This window comes from Centrocercus urophasianus, unplaced genomic scaffold, assembly GCF_019232065.1.
Source record: "Centrocercus urophasianus isolate 14NV4802_14NV808 unplaced genomic scaffold, USGS_Curo_1.0 seq_29, whole genome shotgun sequence".
NCBI classification, from domain to species: Eukaryota; Metazoa; Chordata; class Aves; order Galliformes; family Phasianidae; genus Centrocercus; species Centrocercus urophasianus.
Genome location: NW_024884855.1, coordinates 691,310 through 703,027, shown reverse-complemented (window position 1 = coordinate 703,027; position 11,718 = coordinate 691,310). Strand labels below are relative to the sequence as shown.

General features: G+C 42.8%; 1 protein-coding gene across 1 annotated transcript in view; it reads left to right on the top strand.

Moving 5' to 3' along the window:
- Positions 1 to 55: 55 nt before the first annotated feature.
- The window catches only part of DNAAF8 (dynein axonemal assembly factor 8), an 83,565-nt gene continuing 71,902 nt past the window's right edge, over positions 56 to 11,718 (top strand). The window contains exons 1-9 of the mRNA XM_042828163.1: positions 56 to 86; positions 863 to 1,044; positions 2,873 to 2,986; positions 4,135 to 4,611; positions 5,520 to 5,622; positions 6,009 to 6,147; positions 7,375 to 7,521; positions 8,290 to 8,355; positions 10,975 to 11,343. Coding sequence (XP_042684097.1) covers positions 898 to 1,044; positions 2,873 to 2,986; positions 4,135 to 4,611; positions 5,520 to 5,622; positions 6,009 to 6,147; positions 7,375 to 7,521; positions 8,290 to 8,355; positions 10,975 to 11,343 — 1,562 coding nt within the window. The 5' untranslated portion in view covers positions 56 to 86; positions 863 to 897. The remainder of the gene's footprint in view (positions 87 to 862; positions 1,045 to 2,872; positions 2,987 to 4,134; positions 4,612 to 5,519; positions 5,623 to 6,008; positions 6,148 to 7,374; positions 7,522 to 8,289; positions 8,356 to 10,974; positions 11,344 to 11,718) is intronic.

The following is an 11,718-nucleotide window of genomic DNA, read 5'->3' as shown; positions in this document are numbered from 1 at the left end:
CGGGCTGTCGAACAGCCAATAGGATTCGAGCGCTGCGGTAGGGCGGGCGCTTGCAGTAGGCGTTCCGCTGCCCGGCGGTGGCTGAGGTAGGGGAAAGCAGCCCCAGCTGGGCGCGGAGCTGTGCTGTGCTGCCGCCGTGTGTTCTCCGTTTATCAGCTACTTTTCTTCACCTCGCCCCGCTGTAGGGGCCGGGACGTACGCTGCGCCGCTCAGAGGCGCCCAAGAGCCGCTGTGAGGGCAGGGGGGCCGGGCCGCGCTGCTCGTGTTGCTATGGCAACGCAGGCGCCGGCTGAAGTGCGCGTGCGCAGCGCTCGCCGCCATCTTGGCAGCTGTTGGTTCTGGGTGGTGTAACGCCCCGAAGCTGCCCGCCTTTCTTAGGAGCGGTACTGATGCGCGCCCAATTTTGATGACCTAGAAACCACACAACTGTGGCAACAAAATTTAAAAAGTGAAGCTTTTACGAGCGGGTTAATTTTCTGACTTGTTGGAACAGCAGTAGTGCCCTGTTGAGCTGTCCTGGTTGCTCTTACACACGAGAAGGAAACGTGAAGAGGGAGCTTAAATGTATTTTAAGAGGTCAAAATCTAATAGATCCTCTGGTCTCAACTGTGTTGATACAAATGCAGTGAAAAAAGCCAGCATAAACCACATTATCTATCATTTGACTGTGAGGATGGGAATGTGAGAAACGGGGAAGTAAGGAACAGCTGAGGGTGGGCAGTCCTCCCTTCCAGGGCAGCTGTGAGAATGGCCTTCCCAAAGGAATCGCAGTCCTACCATGGGAGCACTGAGGGTTATGTTGACCCTGAGTGCACACGCTTTATTCTTGCTCTGTACTGATGTTATCCTTTTCTCTCTTGAGGTGTGCTTTCATTTGGTGGAAGGTTGGATGTTTAAATGGCCTCAGAAGGGCAAAGTGAGGATGCTGAGCGTCCATCTGAGCTTCCTACGGCTCCTATTGGGAGTAACAGCAGGTTTCGATGGGGAGATATACTTGCTGCAGTGAAAGATCAGCTCCCATCTCTGGACTCTGACACTTCTACAGTAAGCGGTGCAACCTGACTGTCTTTCTCACTGGCTTTTAGAAAAAAATCCCTGTTCATCGCATGGGAGTTGGATGAGATGGCCTTCAGAGGTCCATTCCAACTCCAAGGATTCTACAACTATGATTCTATGTACTTGTTTATTCTGACTGTTGTTGTGTGTATATTAATCCACAACCTTTTATTTTACCTCTAATAGTCAAAGCATAATGACCATCTTTTCTCACTGTATTCTTTGGAATTGAAGGTGGGACTGATTTTTCCAGGTGCTAAATAATGCCAGGTTAGGAAGAGATGGGTAGTTGGCATCTTGCAGAATGACCACACATTTTTTTCTTAGCTTGTTTGGTCAAAAATACAGCATGAAAAAAATCATACAGCTGACTTAAAATCAAATGCTAAGATTTTATCCTGGATAATATTGTGCTATTTAGGCTAGTAATGTGCTGTCCAGACAGTAGGCTGTTAGCATGGTTTTCTATAGTTGAGGGTTTCAGTTGTATTCCTGAAGTCTTCGTGGTCCACTGAAAAAGCATTTGGCAGATATTTGATCCATGGTTTCTACTTCTTTCCCTGCCTGTAGCCAACTGTTGATTTCTGTTCTTTAATTCCATCTGCAAAGAAATATAACGCTGTTAACCTTTTAATAGAAAGCATGAGATTTATAGAAACTGTGAGGCATTTTTCACCGTGCTGTTTTTTTACTTGCTGGGTCCTAATGGCTGGGACAGGCTGCCTGCTGACAGCTAAAGATCTCTGCTCACAGGACTCAACAATCTGGTGAAAATTCTATTTTAGTTACTTAAAGCAACCGTGGCTTTTTAATATGTGTTTATGCAGTATAGATTTAGGGCCAGCACTCAGGGATGATTTCTGGTCATTCTTGTTCTATAGGCGTACAAAAAAAGTTCTGACAAAGTGATCGTTTTGTATCTTTGTGCCAAATAATTTATAACTCTAAGTCATGTTGAATCCTTTTTTTTTCTTTTACTCATAAATAACATCCAAATTCTTCTGTCACATGTGGAACAAATTTCCTGCTGAAGGAACTGCAGCAGTCTGCTTGGCACTTACGTGCTACCTTTAATTTGCATTCAGAAGGTCTGCTTGTGTGATCCCTCTCCTGCTTACTGTACGACAGTAGCTTGCTGAGCCTGTGGCTTCAGAGCTGCACCTTTGTCCCAAAGGTTTCCACTTGTGGGAAGATGCATCTGAGATCTGCACCCCTATGGGCTGTGCTCCTACATTGAGAGGAGGTGCTGACAAACAGCACGTTTTGAAGTACTTTCATTGTCCTGAAATGCATTTTATTAAAAGGAAAGAAGTTGCACTGGAATTTCCTCCGAGTTAGGAAAAAATAATTATGCCAGAGGGAGTTCTCCAAAGTGTGAGCTATTGAAAATGCATACTTAGATAAGCCTGGAAGCTGGGTCCTGGCTTCTGAGAAGCTGCTTATTCTCTTTTTGTTGCCTGTGCAAAACAATTAATCTCAAACACCTGTCTTAGGTTCAGATAAGGGTTTTTTTTCCAAAACTTTTTAAATTCTGCCCAACCGAGTGCAGCAATTTCACATCTGATATGTTTTTGTTTGTTGGTTTTTTTTTTTAATTTGTTGGGTATAAACTACTGCTGTAGTTTGCTCAGATGTTGGGTCAGTGTAAAGCAGCCGGAGCGTTGGGCTATCGGGCTGCCTGATGAAGGTGTAACTGAAAAGAAAACTGGTTTCTGAACTTCAGTCAAGTGGTGACAACATGGAGTTTGTCACCACAAAATGGTGAAAGTCACATTACAGGTTTTCATTTAACTTCTCTTTTTTCTGTTATTGATAGTCTGACTGTGACAGTGATGAGGAGCTTTTCATCTTCCAGCGAGAGCAACCCAACTTAATTCCTGACCTGTCAGATGAGCTACTGGAATTTTCCCTGGAAGACTCAGACATGCAGGTTGTGACCTTTGTGTGCAGGCTGTATTGCTGTAAACCCACCCTTCCATCCGTTTCCAATACAAACAGCTACTTTTATCTGACCAGTTTGACTGAGTGCTGTGACAGAAGAGCATGGAGTCCAGTACTTTCTCCCATCAGAAGTTAGATCTTCTCCCTTTAGTGACCCTTTTAAGCTGTCGTTTTTTAGATCTTTTCTTCATGCTATCATCTCTTAGTTTTATTTTCCTTTTACATTTTTGAGACAATGACACTCCTTAGCTCCAACTGACACAGATGCCCTCTTTTATTAAAATGCTAACTAGCCTTTTCTTTGCTCATAGTCCTGTCTCTCAAGGAATTTTTCAGTTGCTTCTAAATCTAATAAATCTTGTTCTGAATATTGTACATAATAAAAAGGGGAAAGGTATCCCCCTTTTGTGTAATAACAAGTGCACACTGAGATACAAATCACCAATTTCTAGTCAGAAAGATCATACAAATACTTGTAGGCTGACAGTAACACCAAGTCCTGAAGGAAGATGCTGCTCACTGACTTTATGGACCTTTCTGTAATAAGCTCAGTACTGGAAAATTACCTGCAGCTCAGCTGCTGAGGAGTTCTACCCTCAGTTTGTGCATTCACAGAAGCACTGCCGTGGCTTCTAAGTTTCTGAGGGTTTGAAATAGTTTCAGCCATTACTTTATGTATGCAGAAAAAGAATTACTATGGCAGTATATTAATGAGGATCAGTATGAAGCTTATCTCTTGTACTGCTATTCTGAGATAAAATGTTTACATTACATCTGCAGTGATGAAGACTAGCCGTCATAAGAAGTTATAAGAGAAGCCAACTGAACCCATTTCATCATGGGAAGGCCAACTTACTGTGCTGCTTTTCCCCATTCATTAATCTCAGTGTAAGAAATGTTGTATGGTGAGCAGATAGAGGGCTAATAAATGTCAAGAATGTTTCTTAGCACATCCTAAAGCTGTAGTCTTTGCAAAGTGAGGTCTTACTGCTCTCTGTGGTGGATGTGGTTTGTGCTGTTACCAGATGGAGACTGAGCTAGAGCTGCTATCTGCCAATCATTTGTTTTGGTTTCCTGTCAGCTCCTATAGCCCAGGAGATGTAACTTTTTGCATGTATATATTTCCTTTGCTGGTAGAAAACACAGGAAAAGAAATGGAATGGAGATCTGAAGAGTCTTGGCCATCAAGAACAAACAGATGGTGCTCAAGTCATTTCAAAAGAATATGTTCAAGTGATTAAAGATGAGGCTTCCAATCTTTCCAGCCATACTGAAGAAATTCCAAGCCAAATGGAAGCTGTTCTTGAAGAGTCTCTTGCAGATTCCACAGATGGCCTTGAAGAGGAAGAACCAGGAAGGCAACAAGCCAGGGAAAAAGGGAACTTTTGCCTTAATACATCATTGTTATTGGAGGAAGTGTGCAGTAAAAAAGAGAGAAGAAAGCTGATAGAGACAAAGATACTCTCAAAAATATTTCTAGAGCCATCACCAGGCCACCCTGAGCTAAATAATAATCCTCCCTCACATGGCATGAGCAGAAGTCTGGAAAGAAGTGCTAAAGAAGAAACTTCTTCAGCTGGCCATCTTCAGGAACTAACCCATCTGTCACTGCAGGTAGGTGGCCCAAACACTTTCATGGAGTGCTGCTCATTCAGTAGAGAAGCTGCTGTATTGCTTCGAGAATCCTGCTAAAATAAGAAACCAAAATGCCAGACTCTGCACATGACAGCATTTTACTTTGTTGCTTTTGTTGATGTCCTGAATCTGGGTTTTCTTGGGTCACGTGCTGTGCAACCTACCGAGAAGCTGTCTTTGTCTCATGGGGATGCCACTGTGTGTCCATAATGGCAGCAGAAGTTGATGCTCAGTAGCATGGTTAGTGATCTTATTCACAAACACCAACCATGGCATCCGTCCCTAGGAAAGCAGGGATGTATTTTGTTAGTTAAAACAATGAGCTTTTTGGCCTTCCAGCATCTTGTCTCTTCTGTAGCACTATGGTAATCTCAATTCACTTGAATTATTCATTTCTTCCTTAATGTTTGTATTATATAATGAACTTATGTGTTGCTTGTGGAAATGCTAAGTCACAGCCTGAAGCAGTGATGGAGCACCTGGTGGGAAGGCAGGGCCAGCCCAGGGGAGCTCAGGGGCATGCAATGCACTGAGAAGGGCTGGAGCCAGGAACCTCCCCTTCCCAGCCCTCATTTAAGGGCTGGCAGTGGGGATGAGGGCACCTCCTGCTGGAAATCTCTGCCTACCTGAGGCCTTCCAAAGGCATGCAGCTCCTTTCATTCGTTTCTGTGTCTATGGCTGCTGCATTTGGGCTCCTCCTCATTTGCTGTAGCCAAGGACTTTGCCACTATTATCATCCCATTATAGTGTTACACTTCTGTATTTAGTGTGTTTATGTATGGCAGAATAGCCAAGCAGATTAGCACCAAGAGTTGAATTAAAGGAGCTTCTATTTTGTAGCAGCCTTTTGATGGTGATTTTTCCATCGCAGTCTGGTTGTCTTTCAGAATACCGAGAACTGGGATCTAGACAAGACTTCTGCAGAGCTGAAGCAGCAGAAAAATACACATAACACTCATGCAGAAATTGCCTTCTCCTCAACAGATTATGGTAATGCTGTTCAACTAATACCAACTACACTGAAAATATGTAAAAACAAGTAAAACTCAGTTTTGTATATTTCTCGTTCCCTGCTACGTCATCTTGGATGTGGAGGTGATAGTGGTGGTGGGGTTTTTTGACAATTTCTTTAGAACACAAAGCTTCCTCTGGGTCTTGCTTTTGTGGTTTGAAATCAGTGCTCTGTGGCCTGCAATGGCTCAGGGCAAGGCAGATAAAAGTTTGCAGTGTGTTTAGTCAGAGCTGGATGACAGTGGTGTCTTTATCCTTTCCCTTCTCTCTGGCTGTAGAGAAAGGTACAGTGGTGAAAGGGTATGTTGGGCAGTTCAATGGCAGAAGTCCACAAATGATTATTTTTTTTTGCTGTTCTCCTATAGAGACCTTCAGAGGTAGATCTGAAAAGCAGCTCATGGAAAAATTAGAAGAGCTGTGTGACAGGCAATCCAGGACACTGTCTTCACGCTGCAGGTGGCCATCAGCCAAAATCTCCATTCAGGAAGAGCAAGAGAACAAGAAGTAGGTCCTTCCCTCCAGTTGTCATATACAGTAGGTAGTCATTAGCAGTAAAAGCTCATGTTGTGGCTGGAATATGCTACAGCAGTGTTAAAGGAGGAAGCTAGGTCTTGGTCATTCACATATGCTTGATCATTAACAGTCAGTATCCTGCTACCTTAGCATTCTCCACCAAACGTGAGTTTTCTCTACATCTTAGCAGACACACTTGAGGAAATCAGGGGAGCAAAGCTGAGCAAATGGTCATGGCTGTGTTTTTTGTAGCTTTGATACTTCTAGGGTTTGAAGTTTCTTTTGCTGCTCCCAATCTAGCTGAAGTGTGAGATGCCTTTTTTCTCTTTTAAGGTATTCATTTAGATGTCAATGTGTTTTGCAGGGTTCTTTGTGAAGGAAAGTGGTTTCCAGACTGCTCAAAATCACTGGTAGTGGTACAGAGATGTATGGGACCTACTGAGTCAAAGCCTGAATTGCAGATTGAGCACCTGGGGAAAGGACCTGGTCAGCCCTGGGAGCACAGGTGGAGGCAATTCAGCTGTGTGAGGGGAAGGAGTGGAGCCTGGCTGCACCTCTTAGACCTCATTTAAGGGCTGACTGGCCCTGGGGAAGGATCTCTGGTTGGAGATCCTTTCCTTGTGGACTTTTCCCTGTGAGCCTAGATGTTCAGAGATGGGTGAGCACTCCTCCTGCCCTTAGTTATTACACTTCCTCTGTCACCATTCCACCGCGTTGATCCTTCTGATTGTTACGACAGGAAGTAACAGCGGAACAAGCCTATTAAGTGAAAGGTGAAAAGCATCCTTGCTGCCAGAGCAGGGGAAGCCATGAAGGTGATTTGCATTTTCTTTATGCTCTGAAGGATAAGATGGGATTGCCAAAGGAGGCAGAGAGGAAAAAGGGGCCCATTTTTGCTGATTTGTGCTGGGCTCTTTTCAGACTTATAAGTTCTTTGGTACTGTAACTGTCTGCCTTTGTTCTACAGAGTAGTTTTATGATGTTGGCTTTTAAGAACAAAATATCCCTCATCATGCTGCCAGTGATCTGTATTCCTAGGGGAGCCTGAATCTTACAGTTCAGTTCTGAAAGGTGATGGATAGTAGGCAGAATAAGAGACTGCAGTAGCTGAGCATTAAGCTCCTTTCACAATCCAATTTTTATTGTAATCCGTGCCCCGCAGGACATCTTGTGTTGATAAGGTGCAGGAAATGCTGAAACAGTGTTTTCTGTATTTAGGGATGTTGCCTTCCTCTCATCTTCACCAAGTTCTCTGAGGATGGACGCAGTGAGATTGCAGTGCCTGCCAGAGCCTCTAACTGTGTACATAGATTTAAGAGATGCTGAACCACAGAAGTTGGTAACGTTCCCTGATGAGAAACAGAGGTAAATTCTGGCTTTGTTAGTAGTGAGAAGTCAGCAGCAATCAGTGGGGAATTGAGATGCAGACAGAAGGCTTCATTCTTGTGAAATGTAACTTTAATTAAACTTCTATGACCTTAGTAGGAAAGCATAACCCATAGCAGAGCATGCAAGTACTCTGAAGAGAGGAATAACTTTTCTCAGAACAAGTAGGTGCAGGAAAGGAGACAAACACAGAAAAGACATGCAAACTGTCCATGGAATAACACTTAGAAAGTTTTCCATTCTCTGAAGAAGTGAGCAGTGACTGCAAGGCAATGCTTGCAGCTGTTGGTTGGAATTGAGCTTGCATTCTGACAGCTTTGATTATGGAATGGCTTTGCTTGACTATGTTCATGGTAAGCAGCTGTTGGTGCTGGTATCTCAGTCTCCCATGTGATAAGGAGGCCCTATATAGTCAGTTCTTGGAAACCAAATTCACCTCAATCTGCAACAGATTGTAGCAAAGCTGTCTCTTCTTAGAGGTGGAGGTGCCTGAGATAGCTCTGCTCCCTTTTCGGGACGCATGTTTATGAGCACCCTCTTTAATAAAGAGCAAAATGCAGCTAACAAATGACCTAGGGGTGCTTGAATATTTTTTTTTTCTGGGATAATAACATTAGAAACTATCAATAAGGCCTAGAGATCTGCCCAAAAAGTCTCTCCTCTTTTTCCTGATGGCCCTAAAACTTGAATCTTGGAAATGACCACAAGTCAATGCTCAGTTTGAACACTGTCCAGTTTATTTCATAGTGCAGGTGACAGCTCCACTGATGAAGATGAGACTGTGACTGTTATGGACCAAGAAGAGAGGAAAATGTAAGATTCTTTACCTTGACCATAATTCAAGTGATGTGATAATTAACTTCTTCTGAAATTAAAATTATTCCTTTAACAGTGATTAGAGTGAGAGCTCACACATGAAAGTATCTCTGTTTCTTGTATTTACATCAGAAGTGTCCAGCCTAATAACAGAAGTGTTTCAGCCTGGACCCAGAGTTCTTTTGCATGCTAAAAATACTGAAGTTAGACACCAACTGTCAGTGTTTGAGGCTGTGTGGCACCTTGCCTCTTTACAGCTGTGTGACAACACTTTAAAGAAAGTAGACATGAGTGGCTGGGAAACCTGGCTCTTTCTACAGGCAGGTTTGAGTGCTGTGAGAGCTGTTTTAAATTTCAAAAGACTCAAAACCCTACTTTCAAAATGCTGTAGGGAATTGACTCAGTCACACCTTTATTTTTAGAAATAATAAAGTAAGCTGGAATGTTGGTTTAAGCATTGAATACGTTGTGTGGGCAGGGATGCTCACAGCTCCCCTTAATTGTTCTTACATGCGTTCTTATGTATGGTTATGGTATCCTGCACTGTAGATTCTTCAATAGGCATAGATGCCGGGCCTTTCCTGTTACTAAATTCAGGCCTTGATTCATACTCATAGGTGGTTATTCATCCCTTTAACGTGAAGTAGGTATGTCGGATCTTAAGTGTCTGACTGCTTTTATCCTGTGTTATATTTAGAAGCCTGATGCATGGAAGTTCGCATTTCAGCAGTGCAGTGGGCAAAGAGGAACATTCTGTATTGTTTTGCCTTTGTTTTTAAGTAGTCTGAAAGAACAAATGATTCGACAAGGAACAAAGCCAGCTACTCAGCATAATTTGTAACATCTAATCCCAAACCAGCATAAAGCAGGGATGAGAGATTGCTTGGGGAACTCTCGCTGGCACTGACGCAAATGCAGGAGTTACATCAGTGTAAATCTGGAGTGATGGAGAGCAGAGCTTGGCTGAGTGCATTTTTATCTGTTTTAAAGTTGCTGAAGTAAATACACGTGAAACACGTGGCAAACATTCAGTTCTGTTTCTAAATAAGAAAGCCTCATCTCAGAAGGGTGAGATGCTAATCTCCTTAATGTGAGTTCGGTGCCATTTTCCATCTTACCTGGATGGAGCTATTAAACAGAGCTGCATGTTCTGTAGCACAGTGTGCCTCCATGTTAGGGCCTTAAGTAGAGAGTCTGATGATAGCTGGGCACTTCTTAGCATAGAAAACCACTGTTAATTTATCCCGAGTGGTCAGATGATCAGTGCCATCCCTAGCGCTATGCTGTAAGGCTGTTGTCCAATACATGCTTCCATCCTGAAATTCCTGCTTTATTTTCTGACTCTACTAAAGCAGGCAGGAGAGCACAAGGCAAATTTGGTTTTCTTACTAGAAACAAAGGTCAGTAACACTCAGGAACTTACAGATGTGTTGGTAGAATCCTTCTTTCTTTCTCACCTGCTCTGTTCTTGTCTGACTTACTCTGTGGTAGAGCTCGAAGGCCTGAGGTTGGTGTTAACCTGCAACTCTGTTTCAGGACATTCTTCTAGATTTAGGAAGGAGGAAAAAAAAAAAACAAACAGCAGGAAGTAATCACTAGCAGCCCACACCTGTGCAGATGAATTCCACTCACAGCTCAGGATCTGAGTTCTTTGTCTTGTAAATGCAGGGAATGTTGTACTACCCATAGAATGTCTGAGTTGGAAGGCAGGAATCGTCAAGTCCAAGTCTTGGCTTTGTACAGGACCACCCAAATATCAAACCATACTTCTGAGAATGTTGTCCAAACTATTGTGGTTTAACTTGGGAGGCAATTAAGCAAAGCCCCATACACTGTGCAAAACTTGAACTCCAGAAGACTTGATGCCATGACCAATTCTCTTCTACTGACCTTGGTATCCAGTGGGAAGGGGTTAATGTACCTGTATTGCTTAGGAATCTTTAATGCTCTTTAATGCTGCAGCTGTCAATGTTAAATGTTGATACAATGGCTGGAGAAATGAGTTTCTTAATGAGAAAAAGTGCTTTCTGGATTTTCTTTGTTCTTATCAGCTGCTACTTAGGAGTAGCTGCAAATTGGTGGCAGTTTTGTAGTAGATAACTTGGGAGCCTCGCTGCTGAACAGAGCTACAAGGCAGAAGAGCCCTATCTGCTTATCCTGTCATGATAGGGCACTTCACATGGGAGAACAATCACAGTATTGTACTACTAACAGCTCAACAGCCCCTTGGACTGGGAGGAGACACAGGTGAAATGAAGCTGAACACCTCAAAATGCAGTGAGTTATTAGATGGACTCTTCCTGTATGTCTGTTTGAGTTCCAATTCTCATATCCCAAGAGGACAGAAATTTGCAGACACTGATTTCCATGCTGACATGCCTTTTGTTCAGGGCTCTTATACTAATTCTCTACTGACTGTAATCCAGAGGAGGGAAACAAATTTCCAGTAAGATCAGATCATGTTCTGTCACTGTCTTGTTTGTTGTTTATGTGCTGGTACTGCTGTCGAAGACTGTTATCTGTGTTGATAACCCATCCTTGTTTTAATGAGAAATTCTTCAGTGTGGGCTTTTTTTAAAATGCTCTATGTTGATTAAATCTTTATTTTATTAGCAGGAAGAATTGGTCAGGGAAATGTCAGCTACTGCAACAACTCCGTAGAGCCCGTAAAGAGGCCTCAGAGGTTCTTCACAAAGAATCTGCCCCAGCTGGAAGACTCAAGGGCACAAAACAGGATCCAGAAAGTCCGGAAGAGATGGATGCCTTTAAAGTCAGTCAAAATCAAAATTTTAAAGTGAGAGAAGGGATGAATGAGGTCATTACCAGGAAACTGGTGAGGCTGGAGCCAGAGAAAAGAAATTCTTCCTCGTCAAGCCAGAGAGACAATGGAACTGATATAGGAACAAAAAATATAATGAAAGCTGAGAAGGTTCAACATTTAGGAAATGCTTCAGAATCTTCTCTACCTACAAAAGAATTTCCAAGGTATCACACAAGAAAAGTCACCAGTGATTTTCATTATGGCTTATCAAATTGTGTGAGATTAAAGAACACTACTTGCATGGGATGCGAGTTGGAGCGAAAGGTTGTCAGGTTTTCTTACCTAGGAAGTCAGCCATGTCTGGCAGCTGTTGTAGAACATTGTGGATGCAGACAGACTTAGTAGATCAGAGAATTGGACTGAGATTAGACCTAGTAAGTTTGACTACTTCCTCTAGGTTTTGAACCTAGATAAAAGGAGGATAACAGCATTGATCTGCATTGTTAAGGGTAAAACAGATTTACCATAAAAAGTATCATAGGAAATCGATCTGGAGTTGTCTATTCCTCTGCATCAGTGTAAGCTGAGCTACAATCTAA